Here is a 22,208-nt window from a genome sequence, read left to right on the forward strand (position 1 = left end):
CACAAACAGAGACACATGGACTATATCCTTCTGGTCCTTTCCTTATGCCCTCCTGTCCTCGGGTCCAACCGCCGCGTGGCTTCCTAACATCACCCACCCACCAAACAAAAATCTTTATTTTAATTTTCATCAATTAACACCGTAATTAACGTAGTTTAATTTAATTAATTACTGTTCAGAAACTAATCACTACGAAACTCAATCGATGCAGACCCAAAAAAAATTATTAAATAATTTCAAAAGCGTACAAAAGCAGCTCATCTCACTCTTTCTCTGATCACATTCACAACAGTGGCCTTGCAGTTGCTGTTCTTCTTCTTCTTCTACATCTTCTTCTTCTTCGTCGGAGAAAATGCATTCGAATCACTTGCTTCTGGAGGAGCCTATCAGAATGGCCTCAATTCTCGAGTCTTCTAAGTCTGTAAGCCCCTCTAATCTCTCATTTTTTAAGTTGTTATTGTTAGTTTGTCTAATTATTTGCTTTTGTTTCTTCAACAAGTAACAAAGTTGTAGTGTTGTTAGGTTCCTGAGAAAAATGAAGGGATTAACGGAAAACCTCAGTTTTCGCTGAACTGAACTTAGCGCTACTTATTTGGCGTTCTTTTGTTTCGTAAACTAAATTAAAGCAGCAGAAATTGGAGCAAGGGTTTTTGTGAGTTACTAGTATGAATAAACTATGTGTTAGTGGAGTTTCAATAGATGTGCTGCTGTATGCCCTTGTTTGCTTTTTCTTATGATGTGTTGGCTGGTGGATATTTTTCATTTGTTGAATTTGCGGTCATATTGATGTCTAAGAATTTGAATGCCTGATTTTAGCTTTGATTTTAAATACTAAATTTTGCAGACATTCTTTCCTGCAATGTCAAGGATTGTTGGAACACTTGGTATAAATTCACAATCCGTTGAGACAATATCTGCGTGCTTGAAGGCAGGAATGTCTGGTATTACCCACCTTTTATGTTTGATTTTCATTATTCTTTGTCTAATTATGAGTTGCAGATTCTCATTATTGCTGTCTCCCTTCATCTATTATAGTTAAGTAATAAAAGGATAATGAACATTGTACCGGCTATGTACCTCTTTTCTGGCAGTGTTTTTAGGCCCCTTTTACATTTTCTTAGTTGTGAAAGTAATAAATGTGTTCTTCTTTGTTTTTAGCAAAGCCTATTTTCATTTTCAGAAAGTTTGAATTTGAATTTTATATGCTATTGATTTTACTAACTTAAGCATATAGTTTCTTCTGTCCTCCTCTCCATCTAGTTTACATTTTCTTTGTGAAGGTAATAAATGTGAGCATGCTTGTTTTTGGCAAGATTAAATTTGGATATGACATGCTGTTGGTTTTACTAACTTCGGTATATAATTTCTTCCCCTCCCCACCCCCCTGAAAAAAATAGTGGCACGATTTGATTTTTCATGGGGCGATGCTGAGTTTCATCAAAAGACGTTGGAAAATCTGAAGATCGCAATCAAGAGTACCAAGAAACTCTGTGCAGTAAGCCGGTTATTCTTATGTGTTCTGCATTTGGTCTCTATATTATTTGACTTTATAATGATCCTTTTATTCATGGGTTTAATAACTGTGCATTTTGTGCATTATTTACTTTGTTATGTGCCTTTCAGTAAAGCATCTTAACTGCAGGCTGTCTTCATTTAGTACATAATAAGTATTTTTCTGACTTGGGTTTGTATACATTCTGAGTTACATGCCTTGTCAACCTTTGGACGTGTACGCCTACAAGTCAGTTTTTTACCCTTTTTTCTCAGGTTATGCTAGATACAGTTGGTCCTGAGTTGCAGGTAGTGAATAAATCTGAGCGCCCCATATCTCTTCAGGAAGAGACCCTGGTTGTCCTAACACCTGATCAAGACAAAGAGGCCACTTCAAATCTATTACCCATAAATTTTAGTGGGCTCTCAAAGGTATGTATGATTGAAATATACTGTCTGGCTTATCTTTATGAAAGATATATGTTGGGTTTCCTTGATATTATCTTGTTATATTGGGATCTTTGGTTTGATCATATCTATAGCTATGAAATTTGCTGCACCAATCTACTTCCTTGAGTGATTATGAAGTAACTGTTTTTGCATTTACCAAACTCTGCTAACCCGGAAAGAGGCTGGCTTATCCTTGCACACGCTAACGTTCCAAAGGAACAAGCTGCTCAGACTAAGGGATACTTATCGGACTCTTTTCCTATGAGAGAAGCAAACACTGAGGGCTGAGGTTTATCAAGCATTGGTTATTTGTCCGATGGAGTTTTACTATTTGGTGGAGAAATAGGGATATGTATATATATATATATATGTATATTTCTATACACCCATTAAGTACACTATTATTAAGAGAACCTTCTTTGTAAATTGAACTTTGAAACAAATCTTTATACAACTTTAATGGTAAAAACAAGGATGGAAATATCGGTTGATATATCAGCCGATATATCTGATTTTGAGAGTGTCAACACAGATATTCCCGGATTTCCCCAATATTTCCCTATATCTCCCCAAAAACTCGGAAAAGTTTCTTGATTTTTGAAGGTAATTGGAGGAAGAAGATGCAAATTCAAAACAAACAAAAATATCTAATCAAGTCAAATATGAATCAAATTAAACCTTGATTGAATTCCCATCAACTAACCCAGCCACTGAATCAAACTAAATATCCAGTCAAGCCTTGTTCACCTAAAACAACTTATGGAGCTCCTTATGAGGAACCAGATTAGTGACCGACTAGTTGGGTTAATCCTAAGTATCCCATGTATGTGAGGACTGTAAGGAGCTTAGAGACATATGTGCACCAAGTTCAAACATGGCCTTCGAACTGCTTAGATTATATGACTTGGTATGACTATTGTATGGATGTAGATGGTTGCTCCTCATTGTTTGAGCCTCATAGGAGCTCTTCGTTTATCTAGATGGACTTCATTTTTATTTGTACTACAAGGTTGAAGTCAACTATGCAATTATGCATAAATTATCCATTCTAATCAAAGTTTTATTTTCATGCTTTTCATGAACCCACATCATATACGCATAAATTTCATCGTATGAAATCGTATACTTAGTATATTTTGAAATTTATTTGTTTAATGCATGCATTGATAATGGAACTAAAATCTACGCAAGTTCTATTTCAAAATTTCACATTTTAAAGCCAATATCTGGCTTTTTTGTCAATTTTCACTGATACTAAAATGGATATTGATATATCCCCTGAAATATCCCGGTAAATTGGAGGGCTGATACTATCTGCATGGCCGACATTTTCATCCTTTGTTAAAACACGTTAAAAAAACAGCATTTTCTCTCACAGGTTAATTCTCCTAGCACTGCAACCATGCTATACATTCAACCAACCTAACCCAACCCATTTTTCCTACACATGCATCACATTCAAGGATCACCATTGGAAGAATAATCAAATAGGAAATCCTTTAGTCATTTGATTATTATCATGATAATTTTTATTTTATTAGAAATCCTGTGTTCATCTATTTATTTGACCACAATTAAATGACCAAACATTTTCAAATTTTTGTCTCCATTGACTTTGTTGGGAGAGAGAGGAGTAAGCATTTTACACTCAGTTTTTGTGGTGATTCTTTTGCTTCTTTCAGTCTTGAATTTTTGTTCTATTTTAGACTTTTCACTTCTGGTATAGAATTATTATACACACAGGACAATAATTTCACAAGAGTTTGGAGGAACCAATTCTTCTTGTAGGTTCAGGAATCCGCCTTCTTCATAGAGTTTGATTTTGACTTTGTGCTCTTTCGTTTACTCCTAACTTTCATGGGAGCATGTCGGAGCATATTTAGATATTTATATCTATCTTACAACATGTCTCACGTTCTCACCTTATGCTGGCATTCTTGCAATGATTATTCAAATTTGGTCTTTGCAGGTAGTGAAGAAGGGAGATACTATTTTTATTGGTCAATACCTCTTTACAGGAAGTGAAACTACTTCCGTGTGGCTGGAGGTAAGGAAGTATCCGAGATATGACTTCCATTATGAAGTTGGTATGTCTCTGCTGATTTAATATAGTTATATAATAAACATCTAGGCATGTCAAATTCAACTCCTTGCCCAGTCTTTTGTCACTTAGTTTGAAATTAAAACAACGCAACAGCCACTTTACTCATTTCTTATGTGCCTATTTCAAAGCAATGTTGTTTATGCAAGCAAGAGATGTGAAATGCTGACATTCAACTGAAAATTAAAATTCCAATTTAGACATATATTTGGAAGTAGGAGAAAGCTTTGGTGGCCGAAAAAAGAGAACTATATCTTGATAGAATATTTGGCAGTGGAACCTGCAGTGTCTCAAGCGCCACTAGTTGTTCTTACGACTATGATATTAAAAGGGGACTATCAGAAGTTATTAATTCGATAAGTCACTGGCTTCCAAAAACTCTATAATTAGAACCTCTAGGAACTCAAGCCTACAGTATGGTCCTGCAAGCCTTCTCTTATGAGACTCTTGTTTTCAGTCCCTCCGTTCAGTGTCTCCATGTGTTCTGTTTGCAGATGTCTTTTGAGAAGTGCCCTCATTCTTTTTCCTTTTGTTTTTTTGTTCTCTTTATGGAATATTCTCAGGAAAATAAAGTGGTAATTTGCATATTGTTGTAAAGTTTTTCTTTCACAATGCAGGTCACCGAGGTGAATGGTGAAGAGGTGGTTTGTCTCATAAAGAATTCTGCTACCTTGTCAGGGCCATTGTATACTTTGCATGTCTCTCAGATTCGTATTGATCTGCCTACACTTACAGATAAAGATAAGGAGGTCAGTTTATCTGTTGGAATGGAATACTTTTTTCTTCACAGTATTAGATGCTAACATAGTTATATGTCCGTCTACAATGCCGAAAACCGAATTGTCTGATTGTTTTTTGAGTACTTCCAATGGAGTGCCTACAGTTTTTAATGGCCATCCATGGATTCATTAACTTGTGTCATATGTTTTTGCATTGCACTTTCAAAAGGCAAATTTGGACCCGGTTATTAGTTGCGTTTGGGGTGGTGTGGGTTTTTCTTGGAGTTGTCGTTCCTTCATGGTTGAAAGGTTGTTGCAGAGGCTAACAAAAGGTGGTCACTCTTTGGTGGAGTGGGAATTTGTTGCTTTGGTTGATTGGTTGGTTGGAAACAAACAATTGGTGTTTTTTCCTCTTTTGACAAGGAAGATGGAGTGCATCTTCTTTGGAATTAGATTTCCAACTCTTTTTGTGGATTTTTGTTAAAGTATTTTGGACATACAACATTTGGTATAATTCATTTTGATTGGAGACAGTTTTGGCATGAGTGTAATGTTTGTTTTGCTTTACGGGTGTACCTTGCAGGTGATGGATTTCTTGTCCAATTTATTTGTATCCTTCTTCACTTTACAGTAACAAAGCTTGTGTTTCTTATAAACAAAACAAAAACTTGTGGATTCAATCTTCGAGTGTCGTCACTCATTGGCTTGTGTTCCTAATTTTTTTTATAGTGACGGTAAATCCTAGTTTATTTGGCTTGTGATAGAAATGGTTTTTGTAGTTGAAAGTTTATCAAAGTTTGTTCTCTATAGATGGTAATTTACATTTCCTAGATCGATGTGGTAAATTTTAGTTGTTTAAAATCAATTTCAAGCAAACTTTATGTATGAAATTATTGTAATTTCCAAGGAGATCTTGTTCTTACAAAGTTTGTTTATTTAATGCATTTCCTTTTTGAACATTTTAATAATTTATCAGGTCATAAGCACTTGGGGCGTTCGTAACAACATTGACTTCCTCTCATTGTCATATACCCGTCATGCTGAAGATGTTCGCCACGTAAGGACTGTTCTCCCTGTTATGATTTTCTGGTGTTAAATAAAATTTTAAAGACTTCTTTTTCTCCCTATTCATCCTTAGTTTATGGCGTGGTAGCTTGTAGTTAGGGCTTAATTTACTGGGTAATATAAATCTGTTTATACTTTTCATAATTTAAGGAGAAACTAAGTATTCTCATATTATTATTTTATTTTAACATTGGTTGTTCTTGCTTTTATGCAGGCCCGCGAATTTCTTTCAAAGTTGGGTGACCTGAATCAAACTCAAATTTTTGCAAAAATTGAAAATGTAGAGGTGAGTTGTTTTTTAAGAAAACAATAATGAAAGTTACAAATTTTGCCACCATCTCCTTCATATCACAGTTACCACCTAGACACATGGGTTTGACATTTGTTGAAAGTCCTCAGTATCTAGGCAGTAATGGTAGTAAGGAATGGTTGCCGGAAAAGGATCATTTGTGGTGACCAGATTTTTCAATTTCATACTTTTGCTTGGATAAATTAGTTTATTTTCTCCTCCACTTTTGTAGGGATTAAATCATTTTGATGAAATCCTACAAGAAGCTGATGGTATTATCCTCTCTCGTGGAAATTTGGGGATAGATCTCCCGCCAGAGAAGGTAAGCTTTCAAATCTCAGAAATAATTAATCTTATAGTATTTTATTATTATTATTATATAAACACTTTGGTGGGCATACTTTCTATATGTCTTTGCATAAACTGCACATTGCTTTACAAGTATATGAGAAAATCATTGTCAAAATTCAAAGAGTCACATGATAGTTGTATGACTTGAGAACCAAGTCACACTTGTATGTGGCGCCATCATACTTGTATGTGTGTCACTGTCAAATCCATGGTTTGTTGATGTTTGAATAGATGATGGTATACTTGAATGAGTTATATTCCATGATGTCAACTATAAGAAATAGTACTTATCAAATGTAGATTTCCTGTGATGTCAACCCGAAAATTGGGGTACATACAGTAACGAGGAGATTGGTTACCACATGTTCTTTTAGGGGTGTGTGTGTTTGTGTGCATGCTTGGGTGGATGTGTGATGTAGGATATGGATAAATTGGGTATTGAGGTAGTTTAACGGAAGCGAAAACAATGGAAAACAGAAAATAGAACAAAAGGGATAGGTCTGGAATCTCTCCAGGGGTTTGGCTTCACACCAAGTAGTCTCCAATCTCTGGAAAATAAGCTTTTCTTTATATCTCAACAACTTAACTCCATAACGAATTACATAGACTGGGTATTTATGATAATCTAACCCTAGAGTGAAAAGAAAAATTAAACTTATTCTAGGAAAGAAATCCTAATCCAAATAAAATACGAAACTTAGAAATCCTACTGAAATATGGAAAAAAAACTAAAAAATCCTAATGAAATCTGGAAAACTTAGAGAACCTAGGAACTAACAAATAAATTAGGAAACTAATTAATAATTCCCTCTTCCATCTCTTTCGTTTGTAAACCCTAATGGGTTTGAAAAAGATGTCCTCATCAATTCTCCCTGGCTGAGAAGAACTCGACTCCGGCGAGTTAGAATTGTAGTAACATTCCTGGAAGTTGGAATCAGCTTGCAAACATATAGACTCATCCTCTGCCTCCCTCCCGAATCTGATAAAATCAATGAGTTGTAGGAATGCTGACTGATCAGTTACACTTTTCCCTCCTTTGCTGAACGGTGATTCGATCAATGGGCAACTTATTAGTGTCATCATAGGATGAAAAATCTCACCAGATTCAACCTTAGTGTCGACAACACTAGCAAGAAGTTCAGGCTTACACACTTCTTCCTTAAACTCACCTTGACCAGCAGCTTCTACTTGAATCTCCATGGTATTGTCTTGAAAATTTTCTCCTTGTTTCCAATCATCAATGAATTGACGTTCTTGAGGCTCCTTTGAACAAATATTGATCACGTCAAACTTATCCACATAACGGTGCTTGGATGCTTCTAGTTTTACAAGACGATGCTCCATGAGTCTGAATCATTCTTCGGAATCTGCCACTTGCTTTGTTAGAGTTTCCAGCATATGAACAATCCGTTCGTAGGCCTTTGCTGGCATGATTGTCTTACCAACCATAGTTGGAGCCATACAGTCGACATACAACGTGCAGAAAAAGAGATTTGAAAATTTCGAACCCAAGGAAAACGAAAACCTGGCTCTGATACCAAATTTGATGTAGGATATGGGTAAATTGGGTATTTAGGTAGTTTAGCGGAAGCAAAAACAATGGAAAACAGAAAATAGAACAAAAGGGATAGGTCTGGAATCTCTCCAGGGGTTTGGCTTCACACCAAGTAGTCCCCAATCTCTGGAAAATAAGCTTTTCTTTATATCTCAACAACTTAACTCCATAATGAATTACATAGACTTGGTATTTATAATAATCTAACCCTAGAGTGAAAAGAAAAATTAAACTTATTCTAGGAAAGAAATCCTAATCCAAATAAAATAGGAAACTTAGAAATCCTACTGAAATATGGAAAAACAAAAAAATCCTAATGAAATCTGGAAAACTTAGAGAACCTAGGAACTAACAAATAAATTAGGAAACTAATTAATAATTCCCTCTTCCATCACTTTCGTTTGTAAACCCTAATGGGTTTGACAAAGATGTCATCAATGTGCATCTACGTTTACTTTTAGTTGGAAGTTATTTTGTGCAGTGAAACTTGAATATGTTGGTACACACTCCTTGGATTTTCCAGGTATTTTTATTTCAAAAGGCTGCTGTTTACAAGTGCAATATGGCTGGAAAGCCAGCAGTGGTGACTCGGGTTGTGGATAGTATGACAGACAACCTAAGACCTACTCGTGCTGAAGCAACTGATGTTGCCAATGCCATACTGGATGGTAAATTTTTGTCTTTTGACATTAAATATGTTTTTTTTTTTTAAAAAAATATATAAAAACTTTTAGTGGATGTCAGCGTCTTATTGCTGATCTGGATGGCGTGTATTACTTTTTCATGTCATCACAGATTCACATAGATTGTTGCTCTGCTGGTGTTAGTAACCGTCATTATTATAATATTCCTGTTGATTGAGCTTTGACGGTCCCACTGTTTCTTGAGCTTTCTTTTACAAGTTAGTGCTATCATAGGATACAAGTATGACATGTGCCAATTGGGATCTTATTTATCTACTTTTCAATTCTATTTGTGCAGGAAGTGATGCAATTCTTCTAGGTGCGGAGACCCTCCGGGGTTTGTACCCTGTTGAGACCATCTCCATTGTTGGAAAGATCTGCGCTGAGGTAACTCCATTTTCATATTGTTGTAAAGAAATTTAGTATTGACTCTCTCTCTCCCCACAACTACAACCCCCCAACCACCCGCCCGGGGGGAAAAACAAAAATAAAAACCCCAATGGGGGGATGAGCAAGCGAGAAACCTTCCGGCTAATTATACTGGATAAGCGCCTGTACAAGTGCAAATGGAGCAATAAATGCAATTTGAACATATATTTTGGGTTCACTGTTTAGAGTGTTATAGTCATTGTCTTTGAGTCTCCCTATGTGTTGTATGTCACATGATGAATGCATTAGATGTCATGAACATGTCTTTTAGCATTTAAGTGTATTAATTTGAGTCTTTCAAGGAGTCATGTGCCAATGGCTCTATAAAAGGTCTACTTTGTGAGCTTTGAAATTTAGTTAATGGTGAAAGTTGTGATTTCCCGCTCGTGTTTGAAGCATGGGTTGACTCGAGGTGATTCAGGAAAACGTCAGTGTGATGCCAAAGGCCGGATTGAGCTAATGTCTTTCTTTCTTCATTTCTTTGTTATTGTCCTGCATCAGTAGAGGTCTTTATGGACGTGCAGTTTCAAACTTACTGTTGGAGTAGCATGATTTTGCCATCCTATTACCTTTCACCTCACTGTGGATTAATTTTCCATGTGTTGATGTACACTATATCAAACTCCTGTTATTCTTTTAAATTGTTGTCAGTCTCCTCTTTTTCAGTTTTGTGAAGAACTGACTTCTGTTTGCACACTAAGCACTGCTTATGATGTTCTGCCGTCTTATCTTTTCTGATCTAAAATTTGATGATCTCTGGCATAGTTTCTACCCATACTAAGGGTTAGGATTTCGCTTTTTGTTGAATTGTTGTATTAATTATATATAGTTTTGGTAAGTTGAAAAATGTATCATGGTTATTCTGTTCACTCCCTCTCATTCAAGCTACAACAGTTTGAAGTTGGCTATAGAATTTCTTTATTGTGTTTTGTTACGCCAGCTTTTATTTTTAAAGCATACTTATTTCTTTCTTTATACAGTGATATGTTGGTCTAGCTGGTAGTCATTTGATGTGCAGAAATTTTGTCTTATGATCAGACAGTTTCTCTTTTGGAGGGTGGGACCATTCTTTATTCTTGTTAGGATGCATGTGTCGTAGGATGGGTTATCAAAAGATTGTTAGATATTAAAGTACAATGGCAAGGCAAAGTTCTCAATTCACATTTATTACATTAGTTCTTTTATATCAGTTATCGTGAGCCGAATTTTAATTATTTTTATCAAAATGCTGTATGCAGGCTGAGAAAGTTTTCAATCAAGATCTGTACTTTAAGAGGGCTGTCAAATATGTTGGAGAACCAATGACCCACTTGGAATCCATTGCTTCCTCTGCGGTAGTTTTTTGCTTTCAGTGTTTTTCAGTTCTTTTCTTTTTTTATTGTACCATTGCCCTGAACCCTGAAGAGATGTTTGCTAACTGAAGCATGGTATGAAGGATAAGTTTTATGGTATAGTGAAATATTATATATAAAAATGTCGCTTGTTCTAGGTACGGGCAGCCATCAAGGTGAAGGCGTCTGTAATTATTTGCTTCACTTCATCTGGACGAGCTGCAAGGTGATTTTCTCTTATCCCTTCTTCTATCTTCATTTGTATATTAGATTCAAATGCTTAGGGAGTGGGTAGCTATAGCTTATGGGATTTGATTTCATGTAAATTTTTAATTTCCCTATTGAACTTCAGTTAGATGGTTCATATTTTAATTAAGAAACAGTTTTCCTTTATGATGTTATATACAAATCTGTTGTAATTGTCATGCTCACTCTTGCGTTTATTGGTTTTGATACTTGGGCATTGTTGTAGGTTGATCGCAAAGTACAGACCAACAATGCCTGTGCTTTCTGTTGTAATTCCTCGGGTCAAGACAAATCAACTCCGATGGAAATTTTCTGGTGCTTTTGAGGTTTGTTACTGACCTGATTTGGTTTATGCACTGGCAAGGTTACATTTCCAGGTTTCTGCTAGATGCTAGAATGTGGCTACTAATGGTTTTATCCTGTTGAAACATAATCCCAGAGCAGTTCTGTCAGTCCATTTCCTTTGATTCTAGAAGATCTACTAAGTATCATTTTAAGAAGAAGAAAAAATGGAGTACTGTTCTTAAGATAAAATGCTTTGTACATTAAATATATATATATATATATATATATTTTTTAGACTCTTATTTTTTGTCTTAAGGTTCTTTCAACTTATCTCAGTTCCTATGTTGATTTTTTTTCTTACTCCCTTTGTCCCACTCATAATTTTCTGTCAACGGAATCTGTAACTAATTCTTTCAAATCATATTGTTGAACATGTGGATTGAGGGTTGATTTGGGAGAGTGGCAAAATATGGTGTTGGAATATAAATCCCACATTGGCAATTGTAAGCGTTGCATGTCAATAGATAATATCTTGAGCCTCTCCACCCAATATAACTTTAGCATGGTATCTGAGCGGATTCTTTTTGGGTTGGATGCTCTAACTTTAGCATGGTATCAGAGCAAATAATTCATCTACATGTCAAGGCCAATGGTCACACGTGCTCCACGTCACCCAGTATAACTAATCCACGTGTATGGCTCAATTCTGCCACACATTGCCAATTGAAAATAGAAATTGCACATTGGGAATTCTAAGCCTTGCTGACAATATCTAAATATCTTGACCCTCTACGCCCATTGCCCATTGGTTTTGGATGAAAATATATCTCTTATGGACCTCTCAGTTTAAATTTGAGAACAGAACAATGATTAGAAGACAATCTAGTTATTGGACTTACGCTTCTTTTTCTTTATGCATTACATTCTCTAACTGAATTTGATGCTCATCATGTGTATCTTTTTCTTATGATGAATGTCTGGCAGGCAAGGCAATCACTCATTGTTAGAGGCCTTTTTCCCATGCTAGCAGATCCTCGACATCCAGTAAGAATTATTCTGTATCATTTTTTAAATTATTTCAATCCCACATACTCGGAGAGGCAAAAAAAAAAAGTCTCTTTCTGAGAGCATATTTCATCTCACAAGCCCCTTTTTTATTATTAAAAAAAAAAAAAATCAAATATTTTGTACATAGAAAAAATAATAATAGAAGTTTTGCAAATGGACCTTTCTATATTCCTTCCACCTTCTGACATGATATGTGTTTGTGTGTAATTTGCAATGAGGGAAGATGGTCGCCTTCATTGTGTTGTGTTCTCTCCACAATAGGGATATTGATTTTCTTCTGGTTTTGATATTTGCCTCATTTTAAAACTCGGAAGGATAAAAGATTTTAGCTTTACCAAAATATCTTTCCATCTCACAAGAGTGAGTATGATTTAAAGGGTTATTATACTGGAAAAAGGAAAGAAGGTAAATATTTTAGTATGAATTGAGAAATTAATTGTTCGAGGCATCAATTTGCGTTTATTGCTAGAGAATCTCTTTCGGAAGTAGTTTCTTTCTTTCCCTAGCCTAGGAGTCTCTTTGTTGAAACAATGTGGAAATGTGAGCATAATTAAGGGTTGAGATGCTTTCACTCAAGCAGTGGGAATCAAATCTTGTGTTTTGATTTGATTTTTATTATTTACAAAGGAAATTTTGAAAGCAAGATATATCCTGTTGATTACATAGGAGAAACAAATGATGAATTCATATCACGTGGTTTCCAGAAAGAATATATCCTTCTGTGGGTTTCTTGTTGGCCTTGAACTTCTTATAATCATCTTATGCAGCCCTTGTGAATAATATAGTCAGAAAGAATTTTTTCCACAGTCACATCTGATATGTATTTCAAAAATCTAGGTGAGCAGTTATTAAAAGTTTCTTCTTGGTTAGGGAAGAATGGAAGATTGCTTGCAGGGAAGACTTATATCGTAATATTAGCACAATTCTAGATTATTTGATGTCAAAATGATTTAAACAAAATAACCTTATGGTAGGAAAAAATCTGGGTAGGGACATGAGTAGGTTACATACATCTCAATAATGCATATACTTTGCATGCTTCATTTCCCATTGGATCAGACTGAGACATTTTCTTTTGCATTTCTATCTTTTTGCTCCTGCAGGCTGAATCTACTGGTGCAACAAATGAATCGATTTTGAAGGTCGCTTTGGATTATGGTAAATCCTCTGGTGTCATAAAGTCACATGACCGTCTTGTGATTTGCCAGAAAATCGGCGATGCTTCTGTGGTGAAGATCATTGAGCTTGAAGATTGATGTCAACATTGCAACATATTTCTGAGTATGTTTTACCAGTTTTTCTTGTAAGTTCTCCATGGCCTGCCACCCCTCTTTTCCAAAAATAAGCAAAGATGCATAACGGAGTTTCTTTGTAGTTAAATTACTGTAAATTTATGCTCCTTTGTCTTTCCAAAAATAACAGTTCTCAAAACACGAATATTATAATATGTAAAATATTTTATTAAATCTGACGTCAGTCACATTTCAAGGCAGAGGATCAAATTAAGCTTTATCATTTTACGAACAAGAAGATGATTGAAACTGTCACTACTTTTTTGTCCAATGGCTTCAAAATTGTTAAGCATAGTTTTAAAAAAATGGATGGTCCTAGACACTGGCGGACTCAGAAATTTTTTAGCGGAGGTGCAATATTGATTAAGTATGAAAAATGGTTTTTTGGAATAATCATTTTCTCAAGATAATTTTTGGCGGCTTTTATTCCTTACATATCAAATAAGAAAATTTGATTTTATGGGATTTAGTATGAAGTATATGTTGAATTAATGAGCCATCATTTTTAGCCTACATCGTATTTTGCACTAAAACTGAATTTTCATATTTTGATTTTCTAGTATTTTTATTTGAATCCAAATGGGGGGGTACTTCCTTATTTACGTTGTAAACTTAAGTAAATGGAGTAATATAAAAATAAATAAAAGTAAAAAGAAAATGGAAATAAGGTAATTTGCACACCAGTTGAGTAAAAAGGCAATTTGAAGTACCTACAATAGTTTTTCCGGTTTAGGAGGGGTGCAACGGCACCTCCTTGCGCCTTACTAGGTCCATCAGTCGTCTTAGACTTAGAGCATCCACAATGAGCTCTTTAAACCACCTTCTTAGCTAAAATTTAGGGAGGAATTGAAAAAACCTACCTCTAACCATGCTCCTCCTAAAATAGAGACATATCTAGAAGCTCCTAAATTTGAGGAGAGAAAAAGAACTCTTAATGACTCCCTATAATTAAATATTTCTATATTTAATATTATTTTAATCATTTATTTAATGTCAACTATTTTTTTATTGTTGCTTTTGTGTTTATATTTTATTCAAAAATTGAATTAAAAAATATTAAAAACTCTTGAAACAAGGGAGTATGGTTGGAGTTGAAATTTTACAGAGAGCTCCTACAATAGCTTTATAGTGTCTTTAGCTAAATTTTAACTAAAAAATATAGAGCATGATTATGGATGCTCTTATACCCGTTTAGAGTCGGCCCATAAACGACGAACCGTATATTCATGAGAATGATTAATCCCAGTCCAAGCCCATGGTATGGACTCATATTGTGCTTGTGTTGGGCAATAATGAGCCCACACCAAATTTGACTTATGTTTTGCATTTTTTTTTACAACTTCCTTTAAATCTTTTTTTTAAAATTATGTACTAGCCTCTCTGCACGCGCTTTCGTGCTTGTGAGATGTTTTTTTTAAAAAAAAATTAAATTTATTTTAGAATTAAAAACGATAATGGGTAATTGTGTTCCATAAAAATAAGGTTCATTATTTGATTTTTCTTTTAATTTTAATTTTTTTAAAATGAAAATGTGTGAATTTACCATATTATCCTCATTTAATTAATAATTTCAATTCTTAATATTTGAATTAACCAAGGTGCATTTTTTGGTATTTTGAATGTTTCACCATTTTCTACATTTTGCTTTATATATATAGATATACAAACAAGATTTATTATTATTGGTTGCAAAAAGAGGTCAATAATTTTATTTAAAGTACACTTAAATAGAAAATTACTACATTATTGTTTGGATTTTTAAAATTGAAACTTGAAATATATAAAGAAAATATTAAATTTTAATATATATTATTAGAGAAAAGAAATAGACTTCTATTTAAGATATAAATGTAATAATAGTATATTGTATTTTTCTCTGAAATAAATATAATTTAATAAATGGGTTTTGGGCTGGCACATCCTGCAACAAGCTACAGGCCAGCCCACTCATTGGGCATAATTACCTTGTCTTGGCCCATCTAAAGATACGGACCGTATTGTGCTAGACCTTACTTAAACGGGCTTTGTTCGTATTATACTCAGGCTAGCCTGGTCTGTTTGACACTTTTAAGTCAAGATTCCTTCTTCTGTTTGCAATTGAGAGTAGACTACGCAATTAATCTAACGACTGAATCCTTATGTGTATAGACAGCTCGCCTAATCCTTCTTGATTACACCCTGATTTTTTTGTAATTGTTTTAATCCGTCTCATCGATAAAATATTATTCCCTTTTCTCAAAAAATAAAAAAGGGATTTCTTTTTTACTGTGGTAACGAGATTTCATATTTTTCATTTGAAAGGACGGCCTAGATTTTTATTAAAGTTTTGTATAGATGGAATGAAAGGCACGTGGGAGTTTTGTTCACGCTCAACAACACACTTGTCGAAGCTGAATTCTGTTGAATACTTGCCAAGCATGTGGGCCGACCTGAGTTTTGGTGTGGGGCCCAAGTCGTCTTTATCAAAGACATAGAGCTTTTATCTTATTCTTCTTACTTATGCTAGTCATGTCAAGTCATTGACTGAGTAGCTCTGAGTTGAGGGCAAGTAGTAAACTCACAAAGATTTAGGGATCGGACTGCAAATTGCCCAAGAGGAAGCGCCACAAAGACATTTTCTCTGCACCTGCAAAATCAGAGCAAGACGCTTTTTGTCAGTGCCGCTCTATAAATACAGGGAAAGTCAACAATGCATCAAATTGCTTTTTGCTGACAGCTGACTTGCGTTTTGTGCAAAGGCAAATCATGCGGATTGGAATAAATAGTCTGCAATGGTTTTATATTGCTCTCTATGAACCCTCTCCATCTAACCGTCACAGTGATCTTTACATATAATTTGACAGATTAATGAAAACATCCTCAAGATTATTACACTGGAAGAGGCACTTGCCAAGTTGAATATTTATTGTAAATTTTCTCTTTAATTTTTTTGTATTTAATGGTTGCAATGGTTGTGATTCTTTTCATTTTGTTATTGTTGCTTTGTAGTTATTTAGTTATTTTGTTGTTGAACCCATGATATTGTGATTAGGGGTGGGGATGGGTTGGGTTGAGTTGGTTTTAGTCCCAACTCGTAACTCAACTTGATAAATAGCGATTTATGATTTTTTGGACTCAAGATACGCTCATTATTATGCCAACTCAATCTAACCCAAACATTTTGTGATCGGGTTGGGCGGTTTAGTCGGGTTTACTCAAAATTAAGAATATTTTTAAGTTTTGGTTCCAACCCGTACATAACGATTTATGATTTTTTGAACCCAAGACCCGTTAATTTTTAGGCTAAACCAACCCAATCCAACCCGCTATGATCGGATTGAGTGGTTTGATCGGGTTGACTCGAAATTGTGCCCACCCCTAGTTGTGACTATATGCAGTGACGGAGTCAGGATTTCATGTGTACATAAAACATATATTAAAAAATTCAAACTTACAAGATATGCCAAAATAACCAAGAGGACCAAAACATCATTTATATTGCATAGAGAATAAATCAAAATTTCACAAATCCAAACAACACAATAAAAAATTTCACAAACCAAGTTTTAAAAATAAAACTTAATTAAATGAGTTAACTCAATTAAAACTTAATAATATGTTATATGGAAAATAAGAGAATAAACAAAAGTCACCAACATGGTTGTAAGAGCAATGAGGAAGTTTGTTGTGTATGTGAAAAAGACTTAGATTTTAAGGATTTGTGTTTAATATATATATATATATATATATATATACAGTCCTGATCTCTTGGACCCCTGTAGTCCAAGAGATTTATGGTCACTCACCGTTGGATGTAAATTCAACGGTTGACTTGAATCGGGTAATAATCATTTATGTCATATTGCATTTATATATATCATTTTGAACCATTGGATTAATATCCAACGGTGGGTGACCACAATCTCTTGGACTCCTGTGGTCCAAGAGATCGGGACTGTATATATATATATATATAAGAAAGAGATTGGCATAAAAATGAGACTCATAAAATATATTAACATACATAATATTATTTTGTTGATATATATAACGAAAATAAAAAGAGAAGTAAGAGGTGGGGGGTTGTCCAGGACCACTATGGTCCCTTGCATTTAGGTGATATATGTCTTTAGAACTCCAGCGTTAATTGGTTATTAAGTTAATATGGAGCTAATTATTCATTTGGACTCACTTTACAATATCATATGATTATCAAAACTTATTTTTAAGTCATCATAAAAAGGAAGATCTCTACAAGAAATTAATATTTTCATTGTTTATAGCAAATATCTTGTTTTCATGCTTATTTGATCACATTTAGTTAAGTAAAATGTTGTCTAATTTAGCTAATATTGAGAGCCAATCATCAACACAACATTTTTTTATTTTTTTTTCCATATGTGACTAATAATCGAATTTATGATGAGCAACAACCTTCTAAATTAAGAGTCGAGTATGTATAAAAGGTTATACCAATTGTGTTGAACACGATACGAGAAAGCATCATGCAATATTGACTTACCCTTTAAATGAATATGATATTTTTAGAAGAAAATATGTACAACTTGACTATGTCAACTCAAATTAGATGAGTATACAAAGACCTTTGATACAAATCAACGGTATAAATTTCAATTTGGGTGGTTTGCAAGATGTAGAAGTAAATAATGGAATGTTAACATGTTATATACAATTTGAGAAATATCATAAAAACAAAACTTGCTGATTTTCGAGAGAAAATTTTCAATTGGGAAAATTGGCCTAAAAGTTGGTTAGTACTAATTTTTTTAAGTATGCTTTCCCTCAGAAAATATTACAAACTAAATTTTTCCCGTCATAAAGAATTATTCAACATGTTATTTTTGTCACAATGTTGTCAATGACATTAATCATCATTTTTAAAGAAGGAAAATGCTTTTCATTTGTAAAAAACTGAAAACAAGAAACTTGTTTGGTAACTCTATTCAAAAGTTGTTTGGTAATTGTTTTCATTTTTTATTTTTCAGTTTTCAGTTTTCAGTTTTGTGGAATTTGGAAATGAAATTTTTCTTAGGATCAAATTGTTAATGTGAGATCATAGACTGAAAATACATATATAATAAAAAAAAAGAGTTTGTAGCATTTTTCGTTGAATTTTTCGAAGTTGGGATGAATTTTTAGTGAATTTTGGATCTAGAGATCCCGAGGCTTGAATTGGGTCCGCATACGAACACAATAGTCAGGCAGCCGAGTCCCTATGCAACTAAAAAATGAAAACCGTTACCAAAGATGTTTTCTGTTTTCAATTTTTTTTAAAAAGATAGAAAACTGAAAAATAAAATGATTATCAAATGGACCCTTCACGTCTCAATTTTTCTTTCCTAACTTAGGTGGAAAATGATATATACTCTACAATATTGTCTCCAAATAATAAAAAATTTGAAGACCTAGATTGGGAAGAGAAAGTTGGGTTACCTAACATTGTCCCAAAAAAAAAAAAATTCAGATTGGTTTTAGCAGGTTTGGAAAAAACAAATTATTGGGCTTCTGCTTATGATGAATTTGATGTAGAGAACATATGGATTTTTGTTTGTTTTATGGTAGATTTGAAAGAAAAAAAAAAAAGTGGTCTCGTGGATATAAAGTTAATTTCAATTCAAGCTATAACTCTAGCAGCTTATTCGTAGAGAATTTCCACCCATTTGTAAGGGCAAAAGACAAGGGGAGGTAAGGGTTGTTACTATTCACATGAATAGGTCTTCCCTAGCAATTTTTTTGTTGGTTTTCCATCCATTGCCATGGCAACCAAGGGGCAATCACTATTCACATGAGATATGAGGAGAAGAATTTGTATAGAGTTTTGGATTCTTTGGTATTTCATGGCTAGCTATTTATAATAATAATTTTTTTGAATTTTTTGGTATTTTTTTCCTATTTTTTACTATTATTTAAATTGGTTGTTGACGTCATAATAACGTCAACATTAGGTCAGCTTGCCAGGCAAGTCTTGCCTTTTGGGTTTGCCAGGTTGGTGAAGCCCAGCTCTTGTCTTGGCAAGACTTGGGCGTTGAAAACTGGATTGGGGGCCTCTTGCCTGAGCTAGGGCCTCCCGGTAGAAGTGCTCTTCTGAATTATAAAATTACATACTAGAATACCCAATGAGGAGTTTAAATGGAAATAATTGACAAGAAAAGAGTGACTTAACAACCTAAGAAAAATTACATTAAATCAAATAGTGATCATTTAGTAAGGAAAGATTTTCTTTTTTTTCCATGCTTGTTATTATCATTAGAGATTATGATCACAGTCTAAAATATCGATAATATCGACGAAATATCAAGGATATTATCGATTTTTTGGGTCAGGGATATTTTGGAACGTATCCATACACATATCATATAAATAATAACATATCGAAAAATATCGACGTCGATAATTTCTCTTACACTTCAGCAATATTTGACCAACATATCGCTATAGTATCACTATAATATCGATAATATCAAGATGATAAAGATAATGAAAGATTTCAAGAGTTATTTACACTAACACCTCATGAGGTTTCTTGTGTTTTCACAAAACCCCCTCAAGTCTCAAAAATTACACGAATACCCCCTGAGGTTTCAATTTGTTTTCACATAGCCCATTTTCGTCAATTGTTTGTCAAAAAATTGATGATTTCGTTGAAAAAAAACATATGCAAATGACAAAATTAACCTCAATGAAGTATATGCAATCTAATCTCAAAGGCCAACTTTGTCATTTGGAGAATTTTTTGTATAAAATCATCAATCTTTGGATGAAAAATCAACGAAAAGGAGTTTTGTGAAAACAATTTAAAACCTCAGGGGTTGTTCTTGTAATTTCTAAAACCTCAAGGAGTTCTGTGTAAAATTCGAAAACCTCAGGAAGTGTTAGTGTGAATAACTCAAATTTAAACCTTATAGGAACTCTATGTGGTACTAAGTCACTCATGTATCTTACCATGCAATGTAGAAAGTGTAAAATATTGTATTAAATCATTATAAATACATGATTATGGTGTGTTTAATCTCTTTCATTAATTACAACATATTTTATACACTCGCAGTGCTTGTCAACTTGCTATATAATCAACTTAAATTAGTTAAACCCATCATGCAATGCATTTCCTTCCAATTTTTTTATGATAAAGTAAGATAATTGATTAAATAAACATCTTCCAAGTTTCAAGAAAAATTTCCAAGTTTTTCTTACAATTTTGGTGGTTTTTATTCAATTTTTATCGATATCGATAATATCCTGATATTTTCATCGAAATTTCTGTGTTTTTGAACTACAAATATTTCCAAAACCATCAATGTCCTCCATTTTAAGAAGCAGTGGGTCCAAGAATTTCTCCCCATGAGATCAAAATGAAAGTTCCAAATTTTCCCAGTAGCAAATTTTTCTCTTCAAGGCATTAATTTTCCCAATAGCAAATTTGTCTCTTCGAGGCATTTTATCAAAGATGTTGGAGACAAGAAACTAGAAATTAAGGGAAGAAATTGCTTAACTAATGTATGTTCATATTTGGCATGCATATGTGTCAGTAAACTAATTATAAGTCGCTAATAGCACGGGCAGAACTACCTAGTGGGCTACATTGGACTGTAGCCCAGGTAGCTTTTTGGAAAAAAAAAATACTAAACTTATATACCCCAATGGCTGAGCCTATCATCTTATGGCTTTTTGGCAGTTTCTCACGTAAAGAAGTATGCAAGTTTGAAGTCTCATATAAAGAAATAAATATCATAGTATCCTAATTGATCCCACATAATGAAGTATCTTCGATTATAATAAACTAAGTCAAAATAAAAAACATATATGTGAAACTTAGCCCTAATAGCTGTCCCAAAAAAATACATGCTGCTTTTTGTATTCTTTGTTATGAAAGTCTTGTAGGTAAAATTCTTATCCCTAATTCTCCAATTTTAATATTTTCATTGATTTGTCTCCATAAGAGAAATGATTTGTCTCAATGAAATTCACCCTTGTACGAATAAGATGAAACGAAAAAGTCAAAAAGATATCATTTGATAGATAGGTTGATTAGCAACAAGATGGATTTAGATGACAATAACAAAATATTTCAATTCTCTCAAGAATTTCAAGGCACAACTTCAATAGGTACACTTTTAATTATGTTGTTAAACATATATTTATTTTGATAAGATGTTGATGACTAAAACTTATACCCCCTTAATCCCCTTGAAATTAGTGGGATTATGAGGGATAAGTTTTAGTCATCGATCTCTTATAAAGAGTCCTCTTTCATCCTTCAAGTTAGACAATAATATCCATATTATGATTTGATTGCACATGAAATATAAGTATTTTACTAATCTAGCATAGTCTAATCCAGACTAGTCCTCCCTAACAAAAGAGGCTTGAGTATACAATGGAAGAAACATATTTTGGCAAGCAAGCTAATTTTTTAGCACATAAACACTTTGTTTCATGGGAAGACACCAAAAGGGCCCAATAATTTATAAAAAAATTTGCCCAACGGACATGCATAAACAAAGATGATCCATTGCTTGTGCAAAAAGTTATCCATTTAAATATGATAATGAAAAACCTTATGAAGCAAGAGCAATTTGTTAAATTTCAGAGAGACGGATTAGCGGTTCACTATTAACAACACATATATTGTTCTTAACTTAACCATTTACAAAGTCCATTAGGTGTGAGGTTTTATCACAAAAGGCCAGTGTTATTAAGAGTTGTGTCATTTATTATATATTGTATTTAATTTAGTTAAGTTTTCGATGTGGGATATTCTTCAACATGACCCTCACGTGGGATCACTACATAGTGGCTCACATGTGTAGCTAAGTCCACATCGGAGTCAAGCATTCAAGCCCAACATGTGAA

The 22,208-nt window shown here is 33.9% G+C and overlaps 1 protein-coding gene across 1 annotated transcript; it reads left to right on the forward strand.

Annotated features, from left to right (window-relative positions):
* The first annotated feature begins 252 nt into the window (after positions 1 to 252).
* On the forward strand, positions 253 to 13,590 carry LOC117617597 (pyruvate kinase 1, cytosolic-like). The gene is made up of 16 exons (XM_034347041.1): positions 253 to 421; positions 845 to 941; positions 1,398 to 1,495; positions 1,768 to 1,923; positions 3,911 to 3,988; positions 4,660 to 4,791; positions 5,738 to 5,818; positions 6,041 to 6,112; positions 6,348 to 6,437; positions 8,545 to 8,689; positions 9,003 to 9,091; positions 10,372 to 10,467; positions 10,623 to 10,690; positions 10,937 to 11,036; positions 11,980 to 12,039; positions 13,167 to 13,590. The coding sequence occupies exons 1-16, from the start codon at positions 353 to 355 to the stop codon at positions 13,317 to 13,319; spliced, it is 1,584 nt and encodes a 527-aa protein (XP_034202932.1). The 5' UTR covers positions 253 to 352; the 3' UTR covers positions 13,320 to 13,590.
* The last annotated feature ends 8,618 nt before the right edge of the window (positions 13,591 to 22,208 follow it).

The sequence above is a fragment of the Prunus dulcis genome, chromosome 2 (assembly GCF_902201215.1).
Source record: "Prunus dulcis chromosome 2, ALMONDv2, whole genome shotgun sequence".
Classification (NCBI taxonomy): domain Eukaryota; kingdom Viridiplantae; phylum Streptophyta; class Magnoliopsida; order Rosales; family Rosaceae; genus Prunus; species Prunus dulcis.

What these genes read in the sequence shown, in the direction of transcription:
- LOC117617597 (XM_034347041.1), top strand. Translation starts at nt 353, where the DNA reads ATGCATTCGAATCACTTGCTTCTGGAGGAGCCTATCAGAATGGCCTCA. An exon ending in TGCCAATGCCATACTGGATG is followed by an intron (nt 8,690 to 9,002) that starts GTAAATTTTTGT and finishes CTATTTGTGCAG; the next exon opens with GAAGTGATGCAATTCTTCTA. An exon ending in AATCCATTGCTTCCTCTGCG is followed by an intron (nt 10,468 to 10,622) that starts GTAGTTTTTTGC and finishes CGCTTGTTCTAG; the next exon opens with GTACGGGCAGCCATCAAGGT.